At 39.8% G+C, this 17,230-nt stretch overlaps 1 protein-coding gene across 1 annotated transcript in view; it reads right to left on the reverse strand.

Annotated features, from left to right (window-relative positions):
• The window catches only part of LOC124272606 (anaphase-promoting complex subunit 4-like), a 184,685-nt gene that overhangs the window by 112,133 nt on the left and 55,322 nt on the right, over positions 1-17,230 (reverse strand). Inside the window, exons 16-23 of the mRNA XM_046707806.1 lie at positions 16,731-16,796; positions 15,645-15,716; positions 15,042-15,129; positions 12,484-12,584; positions 10,957-11,015; positions 10,361-10,399; positions 9,239-9,340; positions 8,629-8,718 (exon numbers count right to left, since the gene is read on the reverse strand). Coding sequence (XP_046563762.1) covers positions 8,629-8,718; positions 9,239-9,340; positions 10,361-10,399; positions 10,957-11,015; positions 12,484-12,584; positions 15,042-15,129; positions 15,645-15,716; positions 16,731-16,796 — 617 coding nt within the window. The remainder of the gene's footprint in view (positions 1-8,628; positions 8,719-9,238; positions 9,341-10,360; positions 10,400-10,956; positions 11,016-12,483; positions 12,585-15,041; positions 15,130-15,644; positions 15,717-16,730; positions 16,797-17,230) is intronic.

A 17,230-nucleotide genomic window follows, 5' to 3' on the forward strand; every position in this document is an offset into this window, starting at 1 on the left:
CCTGGTGAGGACACACGAAGCACTTTTTGCAATTCAGCAAGTTTTAATTCTTTCCTGACATTCCCGTGTAAACAATTATGGGAGAATATTGAACATGCAGCTCACCTTCAACAATCGTACAAAAAGAAGATATTCTTATGATTGAAGGAACACTGAGCAAAATGTTTCGGACAATTCAACAGGGTTGTACATTCTTTCCTGACATTTCCATTTGAAGGAACAAACAAATGTCTACATGGTATTCTTTCCTGTCATTTCCATTTCAACAAATGTCTACATGGGAGATTTTCAGAACAAGAAGCTCACCTTCTCCAAAATAATAAACCGGACTGTTGTGACTGAAGGAAGTGTTTTTTTGGTTTTGAACCATGGACTTTTTCACTGATCACCACAGACACAGTGCCTTTAACTTTCTCCTTTCAACGTCTATGCAAGATGTTCATCATAAGTGAGGAATTGTTGAGAATGAAGTCGAATGTGAAATTAGAAATTAGACTGATGTGACGTGTCCGGATTTTGATTGGAAATTCACTGAATGTTGCTGATTCCAGGCTGCTATTGACAAAGTCATATGTGTTTCAAGAATTATATGTGGACTAATTTAGCTTTAAATATTGCAGATTTGAGGAAAAGACTGCTTTTTGTCATATATGTGGCCTAATGCCAAATCGTTGTTGTATACAGTATTAATTTATAAGAATCAGTGTGTTGATTTGTGTATTGTGTGTTGCGGACAGTATGTCGTGTGTATTGTGATGTCTGTGTGAATGAAATAATGTGAGAAAACAAGGAATTCTGGGATATTCCGAAAATCAAAATAAAACAGTTGTCAAAAAAGCATTCATCTTGTATCAAGCTACATGAAATATCTAATAACAACCCCAAGATAATAACTTAAGTAAATTAGTTAATAGTATTCACGAACAATCTTTTAATATAAAACAAACAAAAAGTAAATAATAACACATGATACTGACAGACTTGTTTGTGTATGCTTTTGATGTCATGTGACGTGACTGTGATTGAGTCTTTGTGTCGAGAAATGAATTTGAAATAAATGTGTTTCAACTGATTGGTGCTAATTTATATCACTTCCCCTTCAATGTCTCTCATTAATTCTTTACCTTTACAACATAACTGCAAGTTAAAAATGTTAATAATGAATTATACCAAATCTGTTCAAATCAACTGAATTAAGAATTCATCATACAAAAGGGGATATCTGATATAATGTGTACATTATTAATCATATGTATATATTTAAACTGATTATATAGCAGTTTTGTGTCTAGACTGAATAGCCAACAAATACAAACAAAGTTTTAAACCCAACAAAGTCCAAACAAAGCCATCATTCCTCTCCAATGTATAACATGATCATAAACACAAAATCATATTTTTAAAAATCATCATTTTGAATACTTTTTTTTCAAAAACTCAATTAATTCTATACCAACAATGCTATATGGTATTTATTCATCAAGTACTTTCATGGCCAGTATCCCATACCATTTGTAATTCTTGATTCTCAAGTACATCATAAGAAATATGTCATTACATTATACCTGAATGTTGAGCCTGAATCTTTACAAATGCTAAATAAACAAATCACCTTCAACAAACAATTAATAGTACAAACATCCATACTCCTTTAACCAAGTAAGTAACATTGATGGGGGCAGTTTGATGATATGCAACCTCTTCAGAGTACTCTATCCTACCCTAGGTTTTGTACCTAAGGCAGAACCCATCTAAAGTTTAAGTATTACGAAGATAACCGCCGACACAAGTGGTTGGATCCTGACGACACAGTTATGTTGATAACGGAAACCCAAACAAGGTCATTCCGTAGTGACTGGTGTCCTCCCCACCCTGCTATACAAATTCTGGTTTACCCAATACACTTTATAGCATACATTTCAAATTGCCATACAGAGAGATCGGCATGTATGCCTATACAAATGAAGCTAAACATGCTGGAGTATGATGCAATATTTACAACTCTGTTAAGGACCAACACATCCTCGTGTTATTCAAAATAATCGGGGCAGTGAGGTAGCCTTGTGGTTAAAGCGCGTTCAAAGACCTGGGTTCGATTCCCAACATGGGTACAATGTGTGAAGCCCATTTCTGGTGTCCCCCAAGTGATATTGCTGGAATATTGCTAAAAGCGGTGTAAAACAAACTCACTCACTCACTTAAAATAATAAATCAAAGACACACACAGGATTCTTCCCATTAATAAAGTTAATCTGTGATGGATTTTAAAACACTTAAGGAAAACCCGATTCTTACAATTCTGAAAGCTAATCTATCATGGAAACATTCATTTCTTATGAGCAGTAAATTTCAAGCCGCCAAACACATACGTCTATTGCTTAGGGTATGATACTGTAATGATTGTACAAATTTCAAACTGTAATTGTAAAAATGTTTGTACATTTATAATGCTTTTATAATTTTCTATACAGGTAGATTATTTTTCAAAGGTTTGAAAATATAATCTTATTTGAAAATAATATTTGATAGAACTGAATTTTGAATATCAGTTAATAATGTCAGATGTACTTTGACTGAATGTAATAAAATAATGGATAAAATGATTTTTCAAATTGTAATTAACTAATAGCAGCAAAAATAGAATTGAATTAAGACATATTGTAGCCTTCACTTTAGCATATATTTTCATTCAAAAAGTATTAAAGTGTTCTGAAACAAGGGTTCCATGATTGGAATACTACTGGCATTACAACATGCTTAAATTGTATGTACAAAACAAGTTGAAATCGGTTGTATGTATTGTGTGGAGAAGCTCCACTCAGCTGTATCAAATACAGACCAAATCAACGGACATGGCGAACAAAGTCACCTGTATCAAATTTAAAATTAACAGAAAAAAATCAACCAGATACACAAATTGACTTTTCTGCTTTGGGCCCCATTTTTCTGTTGACCTTGGTGAGGTGACCGTTGTGGTGGTGAGGGTAAATGTTGTGACTCAACCACACAACTTTGACGACAATTAAATCACAGGTACGTTGCCAAGTCTCTGATGTTGTAATTATAAATGGCATAATGATAGTCATGTACATAGCATGATTCTACAGGTGAGAGAACAATGATTACACAGAAATAAATCAAATGAAATAAAAATCTTGAAAATCATTTGAGTTGTTGTTGTTTATCTGCTGAAATATGAGTTCTAGCTTTGGAGACAGTGTTTGGAGTAGTGTGAGAAAAGTGGATCTCTACATTCACAAGTTTTATGTACCCTGATTGGATAGTTGGAATTTGACTTTATGGGATTGGGTGGGCGGATGATATGATGACAAGAGGGGAGGCGGCGAAGGACGGATAATCAGATGGATAGAAGGACGTGAGGAATGATGGAAGGAGGGGAAGAAAGGTGGATGGGGGAGGGGATAGATAGGTTGAAGGAAGGATGGGCAGACTAGATGAAGGATGGATGGAGGGATACGATAGAAGCTACAAAAGGGAGATTGCAGGAAGGATGGATGAAAAAAGAACAGAAGGAAAAATGGAGAGATTGCAGGAAAAATGGGAATGGGAAAATGGGTAGATGGATCGGTGGTACACAGATGGCAGTCTGTGACTTATGCCACTAGTTTGATGTGAGTATCTGGTGGCATGATGAAAAATGAAGCTAGTTTAGGCGAGTAAATGCAATAGCATTTGGCACATATTGGGTGGGTGGATGGGTGGAGTGGATGAGTTCAGTTGTACACCGCACTCAGCAATATTCCAGCTATATGGCGCCAGTCTGTAAATAATAAAGTCTGGACCAGACAATCCAGTGATCAACAGCATGAGCATTGATCTGCGTAATTGGGAACTGATGACGTGTCAACCAAGCCAGCGAGCCTGACCACCCAATCCCGTTAGTCGCCTCTTAGGTTGCTGAAGGTGAGGTGAGGTGAAATTGGGTTTAACGTTGTGCTTGAGAATATTTTGCTCATATGACGACTTGCATGCAATGTGTATATGTATGTGCAACTGCTTGTACCTAGCCCAGACTGAAGCTGGTTTTATAGTGCTAGCCCACTGAGATACCATGCCGCAGTGAAGCATGAATACCCCACTCAGACACATTATACTGACTCCAAGCCCACCAGTCCATGTTGTACCCATTAATGCCGGGCGCCAGGCAGGGGACCAACAAGTACCATATTTTGACGTTTTTTGGTATGAAGCGGTCGGGGATCGAACCCGCGACCTTCCTTCTCTCCGGGCGGACGTTCTAACCACTACACCGCGGTGGTCGGTTGCTGAAGGTACATTCTAACCCGGACCTTTGCAGGTGTGGATGGGTGGATGGATTGGTAGTTGGATGGATGGGTTAATGGATGGATGGGTGGATGGATAAATGAGTAGATGGATGGACGGATGGATGGATGGGTGGGTGGTTAGATAAGGACAGTGTAGTGGCAATATAATTCAGTTGGGATGGCACTGAACTTTCAACTCCAAGTGAGAGGAGATGACGCATGGGAGGGCCCTACAACCTACTAGTGAGTGTGTGTATCTCAACTTTAAACTGGATTTATTTTGTGCGTATTTCAACCAAGACCAAGAAGGTTGTGGAGTGAGGCAGTTGTGAGTTACTATGTTTCATGCGTACGGTACAGTCAAACAAACACCAGGGCTCACGGAAGGATCTAGGTCACTACTGAATAAGTGAGTGAAGTGTTCAACACCAGAACAATATAAGGGAACGCTCACACCATTCAAAGCCGACCTTTCAACACTTGCAAACACACTGGTACAGCTGACAACCCTAAAACTACCCAGTAGAAGCTCTTGCAGACTTTCTAACTGAAGGGATAGACAAGGTTAACTGAAGGGATAGACAAGGTTAACTGAAGGGATAGACAAGGTTAACTGTGGGATAGACAAGGAAGCTGCCTTGGTTAAACGTGACAGCATGTAAGGCAATACTGTATGCTGCATACTCTGATAACTCACTTAAATACCATCTTACAATGTCACAACGCACTCTCTCACACTGGCCTCCTTCCGTTCGACTGGGATATCATTCAAACCAACATCCACTGGGTGAGTGAGTGAGTGAGTGAGTAGGTGGCTGAGTGAGTGAGCGAGTTGGTTTTAATGTCCCTCTGAACTTTTGTTCGGTTATTTCATGGTGTATCTGCTTGTCGACATTTATCAAAAGTCTGTTAAAAAATCCACTTTTAATGTGCATGGCAATTAGCATACGTTTTGTACATTTTGTTATTGTTAGCTGATCTTACTAGACCAAACAATTCATCAGACCCAGGCTTCAGTCAAGTATGGCGCCAACAGACTTAACATTATTAAATTCAAGCTAAAAAAATTCCGGATTTTGAAAATAGATCCTGACATTCTTAAGGAACACAACTATGTGCAGTGAATTGTGATGTCTTAAACATTCATTAGAAAGGTATCTTTTCCTTCTGTGTGTGTGTGTGTGTGCGCATGCATATATGTTTGACTGAAAATGTCTCTCTGTGTGTGTGTGTGTGCACGCTCGCAAATATGTTTGACTGAAAATGTCTCTGTCTGTGCGTGTGTGTGTACGTGCACGAATGTTTGACCGAAAATGTCTGTGTGTGTGAGAGAGAGAGAGAGAATATGTGTGTCGACAGAATGTGTGTGCAAGTTTGACTGAATATGTGTGCATGAGAGAGAAGAGAGGGAGAGAGAGAATATGTGTGTGTGTGTGTGTGTTTAAGAGAACATGTGTGCAGGTTTGACTGAACAGATGTGAGTATACACACACATGCAGAAACATACCAGAAACGGATCATGAATACTAAGTCATAGAGTATTGACCAATCAGCATACACTGTGTTGGTTCATGGGCACCCCCTCAAATTTTGCAACATCAAAGAGCAGAATTTAGGGTGACTTACATAACCACACAATCATAATATCACATCAAAGTGTACTTTACATAAATAACTCGGAACAAGTGATCCGAACAAGGACGAAGTCCATTAGAAGCCTTGACAAAGCCAGCAAGTCCAGACAATAAGCCTTGTCTCTATGTACGCAAGAAAGTTGATATACAGCGAGTGGCTCACTGCTCTGTGTCCTGGTAGTGATTCAGTGTAATAATGGTAATTAGTGTGTGAAGGAATGCGACACAGGGCTAGATTGTACACAGCTGCCTTGTTGCAGAATGCACAGATTTACATCGGCCGACCATCTGTCATATTTACATGTCTCTGATAAATCATTTTCATATTTTGTTTTGAGGAAAACAACCTGGTTTTTAATAGTTTATAAAAGATGTGTTTTAAGAAAGAATGCATTCATTAAGACTGCAGGTGCTTGTGGTGCGCATGTCATGCATGATGACACAAACTGTATAGCAACATGGGCTGCTGATGTTCTCAACAGATGCGGAACACACACAGGTCAATCATGGTGGTTGTTGGGATTTTATGAATGCTTCAAATACAAAGCCATACCATACAGAGACATGTCATAAATGATTGGTTGTTGTTGTTTAACGACTCACTCAGCAATATTACAGCTATATGGCTGCGATCTGTAAATAATTGAGTCTGGACCAGACAATCCAGTGATCAATAGCATAAGCATCAATCTACACATTTGGGATTTAATGACATGTGTCAATGACAGTAAGCCTGACAACTTGATCCCGTTAGTCGCCACTTACGACAAGCATGGGTAGATGAAGACCAATTCTAACCCGGATCTTCACAGGTCACATGTCTTAATACTGGGGCTGGTTATCAAAATCAAAGAGATCACTAATCATTAACAAATGAACGATTAATTATCAAAATGTATCAGACATTCTTGGAGAGTGAGTGAGTGAGTATGGTTTTATGCCACTTTTAGCAATATTCCAGAAATATCACGGCGGGGAACACCAGAAATGGGCTTCACACATTGTACCCATGTGGGGAATCGAACCCGGTCTTCGGCGTGACAAGCAAACGCTCTAACTACTAGGCTACCCCACCGACCCCATTCTTGGAGAAAAATGAAAACATGTCTGAAAGGAAACATGATACATGAATCACTTACAGTAACAGTCTCCTGAAAATAACTGAAGCAGCAAATAAATAACTTGCATTGTAGCTGGAAATGAAAACTTTCTTCCATCACAATAGTTTATGTAAGATATAAGCCATGACACAATTTCCATAATCAACGATCATTAATAATTCTTCCCATAAAATATTTTTTCCACCGTCGATTCTTTAAGCCAGCCCTACTTGATACCCATGGGAATTAGTTCAAATGTCATGACGGCAATATTTCATCCATGCTGGGAGTAGACAGATTAAAAAATCAACATTTTCTAAAACCCTGGAACCGAAAAAAACATCCGAGATTTATACTTATGCAAAACGGTATGTAAAAATATACTGAAAATTACACCACAACATAAATAGTATTCAGAACATATAATCACCACTTAACAGGCTAAATGCTACCTCTGCCACTTGCATGGTACCCTAGTTGAATAGGTCGATGCGCATGATGCCAATCACAGGATTATCTGGTCCAGATTTGATTATTATTATTATAGATTCGGTTTGGAACTGATGTCACTATCTTCATCGCCAATATATCTTTTCACATGTTACGATCCCTTTGCAAAATCATACAGAATGACCTCACTGACATCATAAGCATCAATCTCTGCAATCGCAGTGACATCCATCAGTCGAGTCACTATTCTATGTAAAATAGTGAAGCATTTATCACGTTTATAACAATATCTTGATTCGAGAGCTGGTTTTAGCCTCATGACATTGTTCTCAAAACAAAACCTGGGTATTTACCACAAAGGAATGACGCTTCACTACAGTGGATAATGTGAGAGAGAGAGTGAGAGAGAGAGTGAATTTTTTTCTCACTTTGCACAGTTGGACAATCAGATTGTAGCTTGTGAACTTAATATGATTGGTTAGAGGCATGATTATATAGCAGACAGACCAATAATTATCATAATTATAATTATAAGAACATAATAATATTAGAATTATTACAAGAGTCATCAGAAGATGACAAATTCTCCCGGCCCCAACAAATTTGAAAGAACAAATCATCTGACAGTTACTTAAAGTCCAACTTGATTTTTTGGGACTAAGTCCAAATCAGGAAATCATGGAAATCAGGAAAAGTATAAATGCCAAAATCTGCAAATAGCAAAAGGCACCACTTCAAGATCTGTTTGATATATCTGCCAAGTCTTGAAGAAAGATATTGAACTATTTTTGAGTTGTGCTCCAGCAACGAAGCCCACCTTCCCTTTTGAGACTAAGTCCAAAACGTTTCCATGGAAACCATGAAAAATATAAATGACAAAAATCTGTAAATAGCAAAAGGCACCACTTTGGGATCTGCCTCATATATCTGCCAAGTTTTACTGAAAGATTTTGAACGTTTTTTGAGTTATACTCCGGAAACAAAATGATTACAGACGGACAGATGGAGAGATGAGAATTAAGATTCAAATCTAGCACATTGTGTGAGCCAGGGGACACTACTCTGAACAGTGATTCTGAGCCACTGTGTCCCACCACAAGGTCCCCAAGTAACATGCATGGTAAATAAAAACATGTCACAGAAGCAACAGGATCCTACCTTTCTGAGTCAGATGTGGCACTGCTGTTGGGGTTGGAGGATGCCAGTGTTCCAATGGATACGGCCAGGATGCCGCTGTCTGTGTCAGTCCTGTGTAGAATTGTGGAAATGTACAACATCTTGAAACACATTTTTTCTCAAAGGGCATATAAGTAAACGAAATAACATACATAGCATCAGAATTCCATGGAACATTGCTAAAAGTAGTAACATTGCACAAGAGATGATTATTAAGTGAAGCGCTAGTAAAATATTTGAGCATTGTGACAGGCAAGGGGAATATGGACAAGGGGAAATAACTCTTCACATTTCGCTGTAACTGGTTTTGGCCCATATAGCCTTCTTGTATCCGTTTTACCTTCAACTACAATTAACATTACATGAAATAGGACGACACTACCAAGACCAACATCACCAAGAAAGAATGAATGTGGTCAAACCTGTTTGGGGATTTTTCTAAAACAACTTTTACACATGCAGCGGGGGTCAATTCAACACTCACCCAATTGTCAATCTTGTATGTTTTAATAGCCAACATAAAATTTACAATTGAAATTATTATTTCATTTCATGTGATTATACTGTTATGGATCTGTGATGAGCGTGCTACCTGTTGGGGTCTGTGGGTTGCTGGAGCACAAGGAACTTGTCACATGGAAGGAAGTCTGCTGTGAAGACCGTGTAGCACCTTTGTCTCTCGACATCTGTGAACCTGCAGTAGATAAAAGGTCACTTCAGTACAAACATCAGCTCACCAAGACAAACATGTATCAACCTGTTACCAAGATCACTTCCTGCCCTGACAACGACTAACCACACCCTGAACTAGAACTCCTTCCTCTAACAACTACTCACCCAACCTTGGTACTCAAGCACAGTGAGTGAGTGAGTGAGTTTAGTTTTACGCCGCACCCAGCAATATTCCAGCTATATGGCTGAGGTCTATAAATAATCAAGTCTGGATCCAGGGATCAACAGTATGAACATCGATCTACGCAATTGGGATGCGATGACATGTGTCAATCCAATCAGCGAGCATGACCACCCGATCCCGTTAGTCGCCTCGTACGACAAGCATGGGTTACTGAAGATCAATTCTAACTCGGACCTTCACGGGTCCTCAAGCACAGTGAGTGGATACAGTTTTACGCAGTTTTTAGCAATATTCCAGCAATATCACGGTGGGGGACACCAGAAATAGGATTCACACACTGTACCCATGTGTGGAATCAAACCCGGGCCTTCGGAATGACGAGAAAACACTTTAACCACTAGGTTACCCCACCGCCCCTCTCAAGCACCCTATCTGTTTACAACACTGTAACCCCCTCCCGCTCGGACCCTTAAGCTTGCTTCCTGTTGATGATTCAGCTCTGAATTACAAATCATGTTTCAGTTGTTATTGATCTGCAATAGTATTTAAAAGTGAGTGAGTGAGTGAGTGAGTGAGTTTATTTTTACGCCGCACTCAGCAATATTCCAGCTATATGGCTGCAGTCTGTAAATAATCGAGTCTGGACCATACAATCCAGTGATCAACAGCATGAGCATCGGTCTGCGCAATTTGGAACTGATGACATGTGTCAGCCAAGTCAGTGAGTCTGACCACCCGATCCCGTTAGTCGCCCTTACGACAAGCATGGGTTACTGAAGATCAATATTCTAACCCGGACCTTCACGGGTAAGTATTTAAAGTAAACCCTTCATCTTGATCAAGCAAAGTTCAACTTACTGACAGAAGACCGGCTTCCTAGGAGTGGAATCTTCAGGTCTAGAAGGAAAACAAGGACATTAGTAATAATCCTTTAGAAGATCTTTCACAGTGGCAGTAGCATTAAGAGAGAAAATGTCTGCCGTAAGGACACAAGCCTGTCTGTGGTTTACAACTACACACAGCAATATTCAAGCCATTTAATCAATTATCAATTATGGACCGGATAAACAGGTGATTGATGTTCTGAACAAATTCCATTCAGCTAAGGTAACATCAATCATCTAACAGGCATGTCTGGGTTAACCCAAAATGCCCACAAGGTCTCAAATTCTCTGTACCTAAAAAATGGCACCAAAAAAAAATTTTAAAAAAATAAAAATCCATCTCCACTCATTCCTGAATGACTTTCAAACCAAAACCCAGGAATAAATGTATGATCATTGATTATTTAGAGTTCAGGCTAGCTATTCTCGAAACGTTCGTAGCCTTACAAACTTCTTAAGCACATTCTTAACACATTGGCTACGATCAAAGTTAACAATTCTTAGGACTATGAACGTTTCGAGAATGAGGGCCCAGTACTACATTCTGGCTTTGCCTCTTGCATCGCCTACCTTGTGAGTGTGAAGAGATGGTTGGTGCACATACAGTGGAGGGACTGGCCTATCACAACCTGAAACACACAACATTACATGCACATGTACATATTTCACCATGTATTTTGTATGTTTATAATGTGATATTGTCTCTCATAAGTCGCTGAGTGACTGGTCGAAGTACATTTAATCTATATTTTATTGTATATCTGTGATAATTCTATGTGCTTTAATGTAACTACACTGACTGACTGAGTTTGGTTTATGCTTTTTGCAATATTCCAGCAACATCACGGCGGGGGACACCAGAAATGGGCTTCACACATTGTACCCATGTGGGGATTGGAACCCGGGTCTTCGCGATGGCGAATGTAACTACAAGTGAGACATAAATAAAATCATCTGTCTGTCTATATGAAGATCATAGGCATGTCATCCATTTTTATTTATCATCTCATATTACTAAAAAAATGTAACGGAGTAACTGATTCTTTTATATTATACTTAATCCGTCATGTCTTGACAAAGCTGACATTAGGCTACCTCAAGGACCTCAAATACCATAACTAGGAGGACAATAGCTGTAGCATTCAGTACTGCAAGACAAAGCTTTAACCTCTGGGCTACTCCACCGAGTCCTGGATGTAAACTGAGATAGGTGGAATAAACACAGTAGGCTATGGCTGACTGACTGACTGAGTTTGGTTTTACGCCGCTTTTAGCAATATTCCAGCAACATCACGGTAGGGGACACCAGAAATGGGCTTCACACATTGTACCCATGTTGGGATTTCGAACCCAGGTCTTCGGCGTGACGAGCCAACGCTTTAACCACTAGGCTACCCCACCTCCCCTCAGTAGGCTATGGTGTTCTGATAGGCAATACTAGAGACGCTATAAAAGTCACATGTTCCAAACTGATACTAATAAGTTTATTTACCAACCAAAGAAAGAAAGTTTTACATCCACTAGAGTTGGTGTGTTTGGGTTAAGTCTGCATGTAGATTCCATTTCGGTTATATCAAGTGCCAGCTAGACATGGGTACAAAGCTGAATTGCTGCGAGTCTTTGATGTTTTCCATTATGGGATATCCATGACAGGGCTCGATTTAAGAGATGTTAACCTACTTGCACCAGGTGCAACCTAAGATAAAACAGTTGCACCAGCCAGATTTCAGTTGTACTGCTTTTATTGCATTATGTAATGAAAGAAATATGCTACTGAATTATTAAGAAGTTTACCCACTCAAACATTGACTTGCACTTGGTGCAAGTTAGACTAATAACTAGGTTGCACTATGTAATATTGGGTTGCACCAGTGCAAGTAACAAAGCACTAAATTGAGCCTTGCATGAGCAAGGGCATAATGCAGACAAACCAAGAAAGACCAGGACAAACCTGGGATTTGAACCCACGATTACAGGTTGCTGCTATGATTACAGATACAATCTTGCACAGCACATTGCAGCACCTGAGACAACTGACAGGTGTGGCCTTTTAATCTGATTTATGCTTATCTCCATACAAATATGGTTTGTACTGACCGCTGGTTTATGGAACACTGTTGTGGTCATCAGCTCAACCAGCTGCTCTTGGAGCTGTACAAGAGAGTGGTTGCTATCTACTGGGTACAGCACAGGGCTGTCTGTAATATAAACAACACAATATCCCATCAACCTATGGATCACTGTTGTGGTCATCTACTCCACCTGGAGCTGTACAAGAGAGTGGTTGCTATCTACTGGGTACAGCACAGGGCTGTCTGTAATATAAACAACACAATGTCACATCAAACTATGGATCACTGTTGTGGTCATCTACTCCACCTGGAGCTGTACAAGAGAGAGGTTGCTATCTACTGGGTACAGCACAGGGCTGTCTGTAATATAAACAACACAATGTCACATCAAACTATGGATCACTGTTGTGGTCATCTACTCCACCTGGAGCTGTACAAGAGAGAGGTTGCTATCTACTGGGTACAGCACAGGGCTGTCTGTAATATAAACAACACAATGTCACATCAAACTATGGAACACTGTTGTGGTCATCTACTCCACCTGGAGCTGTACAAGAGAGTGGTTGCTATCTACTGGGTACAGCACAGGGCTGTCTGTAATATAAACAACACAATGTCACATCAAACTATGGATCACTGTTGTGGTCATTTCTAAATTTTGTAACAATTTCATATGGGCACAAAGTAAATGCAAAATAGTATATTTGAATTAAAAAAACTACATAATAATGACAATTGTGCAACATAAAACAGCATAAGAACTTTTTTGAGTCCATTGAAACTGTTGGGACGTAGGTACTGTATGTGTCTCACCTGTATGGAAAGTGCATGTACTGGGGTACTGTATGTGTCTCACCTGTATGGAAAGTGCTTGTACTGGGGTACTGTATGTGTCTCACCTGTATGGAAAGTGCTTGTACTGGGGTACTGTATGTGTCTCACCTGTATGGAAAGTGCTTGTACTGGGGTACTGTATGTGTCTCACCTGTATGGAAAGTGCTTGTACTGGGGTACTGTATGTGTCTCACCTGTATGGAAAGTGCTTGCACTGGGGTACTGTATGTGTCTCACCTGTATGGAAAGTGCTGGTACTGGGGTACTGTATGTGTCTCACCTGTATGGAAAGTGCATGTACTGGGGTACTGTATGTGTCTCACCTGTATGGTTGTACTGGGGTACTGTACCTGTATGGAAAGTGCTTGTACTGGGGTACTGTATGTGTCTCACCTGTATGGAAAGTGCATGCATGTACTGGGGTACTGTATGTGTCTCACCTGTATGGAAAGTGCATGTACTGGGGTACTGTATGTGTCTACTGTATGGAAAGTGCATGTACTGGGGTACTGTATGTGTCTCACCTGTATGGAAAGTGCTTGTACTGGGGTACTGTATGTGTCTCACCTGTATGGAAAGTGCTTGTACTGGGGTACTGTATGTGTCTCCACCTGTATGGAAAGTGCTTGTACTGGGGGTACTGTATGTGTCTACTGTATGGAAAGTGTGTACTGGGGTACTGTATGTGTCTCACCTGTATGGAAAGTGCATGTACTGGGGTACTGTATGTGTCTCACCTGTATGGAAAGTGCTGTATGTGTCACCTGTATGGGGCTTGTAATTGGGGTACTGTATGTGTACTGTACTGTATGTGTCTCACCTGTATGGAAAGTGCTTGTACTGGGGTACTGTATGTGTCTCACCTGTATGGAAAGTGGTACTGTATGTATGAAAGTGCTTGTCACCTGTATGGAAAGTGCTTGTACTGGGGTACTGTATGTGTCTCACCTGTATGGAAAGTGCTTGTACTGGGGTACTGTATGTGTCTCACCTGTATGGAAAGTGCTTGTACTGGGGTACTGTATGTGTCTCACCTGTATGGAAAGTGCTTGTACTGGGGTACTGTATGTGTCTCACCTGTATGGAAAGTGCTTGTACTGGGGTACTGTATGTCTCACCTGGAAGTGCATGTACTGGAAACTGTATGTGTCTCACCTGTATGGAAAGTGTACTGGGGTACTGTATGTGTCTCACCTGTATGGAAAGTGCTTGTACTGGGGTACTGTATGTGTCTCACCTGTATGGAAAGTGCTTGTACTGGGGTACTGTATGTGTCTCACCTGTATGGAAAGTGCTTGTACTGGGGTACTGTATGTGTCTCACCTGTATGGAAAGTGCTTGTACTGGGGTACTGTATGTGTCTCACCTGTATGGAAAGTGCTTGTCTCACTGGGGTACTGTATGTGTCTCACCTGTATGGAAAGTGCTTGTACTGGGGTACTGTATGTGTCTCACCTGTATGGAAAGTGCTTGTACTGGGGTACTGTATGTGTCTCACCTGTATGGAAAGTGCTTGTACTGGGGTACTGTATGTGTCTCACCTGTATGGAAAGTGCTTGTACTGGGGTACTGTATGTGTCTCACCTGTATAATAATAAGTCATCTTAATCAGAATCTGATTCTGTATGTGCCACCTTTATAACTTGCTCACAATCAGACACTTTGTCTCACCTGTATGGAATGTACTGGCATTGAGGTACTGTATGTGCCACCTTTATAACTTGCTCACAATCAGATACTTTGTCTCACCTGTATGGAATGTACTGGCATTGAGGTACTGTTGCCAGGGGTTGTTTGATGTGTCAGGTGGAGAAGACAGATTTTCTTTCTTTAAATACTGAAAACAGCATAAAGAATGATTGACAAACTCAACAGACACCAAACCAACAATGACAGGCATTAGATTATCTCCCTTGGACCATGATGCAGTTTCCAATACAAATGCACTGTGGTTAAGCTTGCTGTTACCACTGCAAGTTAACAATTCATCTATATGATGGCAGTCCATAAATAAGTGAATCTGAACTAGACAATCCAGTGATTTATATCATGAACATCAATCCACATAATTTGGACTCAATATGACTCAACCAAATTAGTGAGCCTGGCCACTCAATCCCTTTAGTAGTCACAATGAATGGCTGCGTAAAATCAGATATGTTTGTATACTATGCTCAGTCATATCTAGATTTTGGAAACCTGCACATTGAATGGCAAAGCAAAATGTTTACCTTCCATGACCAACCATGTAGGTATCCACAGGCCATCACACAGAAAAGTATTATATCAGTGATTAATAATTGATTTTCATGAGATACTCCAGGTCTCCTATAAGCCTTTAACATTGTTTACCTGCCCAACCTTTTCCAGTTTAAATCCTGACTTCTTCCCGGAATCTGATTCACCAAACAGGTTGTTGGCTTCCTGGAAAGTACACCAACACAAGAGTCAACTCAATTCATAAAAACTATTTTGTGGGATCTTCAATCAATCACGTCACACTTGAGCTTTTATGAATGTTTCAAGTAATTTATCCATCCAATGTGGAAATCAAGTCAGATAAAATAATGCATGCTGTAGATGATATCAGATCTTCAATTAATCACATAACAACATCTACACTTGTATGGGATCTTCAATTAATCATATCACAAGATCTACACTTTCATCAGATCTTCAATTAATCACATCACAACATCTACACTTGTATGGGATCTTCAATTAAACACATCACAACATCTACACTTTTATGGGATCTTCAATTAATCATATCACAAGATCTACACTTGTATGGGATCTTCAATTAATCATATCACAAGATCTACACTTTCATCAGATCTTCAATTAATCACATCACAACATCTACACTTTTATGGGATCTTCAATTAAACACGTCACAAGATCTACACTTTTATAGGATGTTCAGTTAATCATATCGCAAGATTTATACTTTTATGGGAAATCAATTAATCACATCACAAGATCTACATTTGAGCTTTTATGAATGCTTCAAGCAATTTATTACATACAATACAGATTAAGTCAGATGAAATGTTGCATGCTGTAGATGATATCTTATTTCAATACAGGTTTATTTGTTTGTTTGTTGTTTAACACCACACTCTGCAGTAATCCAGCTATATGATGGCAATCTGTAAATAATCGAGTGTGGACCAGACAATCCAATGATCAACATAATGAGCATTGATCTACACAATTGGTAAATGATGACATGTGTCAACCAAGTCAGCAAGACTGATCATGAGTACCTTATCCTGGTAGTCATCTCTTACGACAAGAATGGGTTGCTTGGTACCAGAATCCCAATGAGGAATGACTTGGGTTTTATGCTAACTTTTGTAAGCACTTGTCAGCCTTATTTCAGTTATTACTAAGAATCTGAAGCATCTATATAAGATTAGACAACAGAATTCTTACTGGAGAAAACTGTGTGAAGTTGTCCCGCAGAAACTCAGCCACAAAGTTTACATCGTGTTGTGTCATCTGCAAATAGAAAGACATGACAAGTCCACAAAGAACATATCTCAAGTATCTATTGTTCTATCAATACTTAGCGTTCGCCCGGAGAGCGGAAGGTCACGGGTTCGTACCCCGACCGCGTCATACCAAAAGACGTTAAAATATGGTACTTGTTGGTCCCTGCCTGGCGCTTGGCATTAATGGGTACAACAAGGACTGGTCGCCTCGGAGTCAGTATAATGTGTCTGAGTGGGGTATTCATCCTTCACTGCGGCATGGTATCTCAGTGGGCTAGCACTATAAAACCAGCTTAAGTCTGGGCTAGTACAAGCAGCCGCACATACACATACACACGCATGCACGTCGTCATATGAGCGAAATATTCTCAAGCACGACGTAAAACCCAATTTCACCTCACCTCTATCAATACTTGTATTCATCAATGTAGCAATGTGACA

The sequence above is a fragment of the Haliotis rubra genome, unplaced genomic scaffold (assembly GCF_003918875.1).
Source record: "Haliotis rubra isolate DU_JTF1 unplaced genomic scaffold, ASM391887v1 Scf171, whole genome shotgun sequence".
Lineage (NCBI taxonomy): Eukaryota > Metazoa > Mollusca > Gastropoda > Lepetellida > Haliotidae > Haliotis > Haliotis rubra.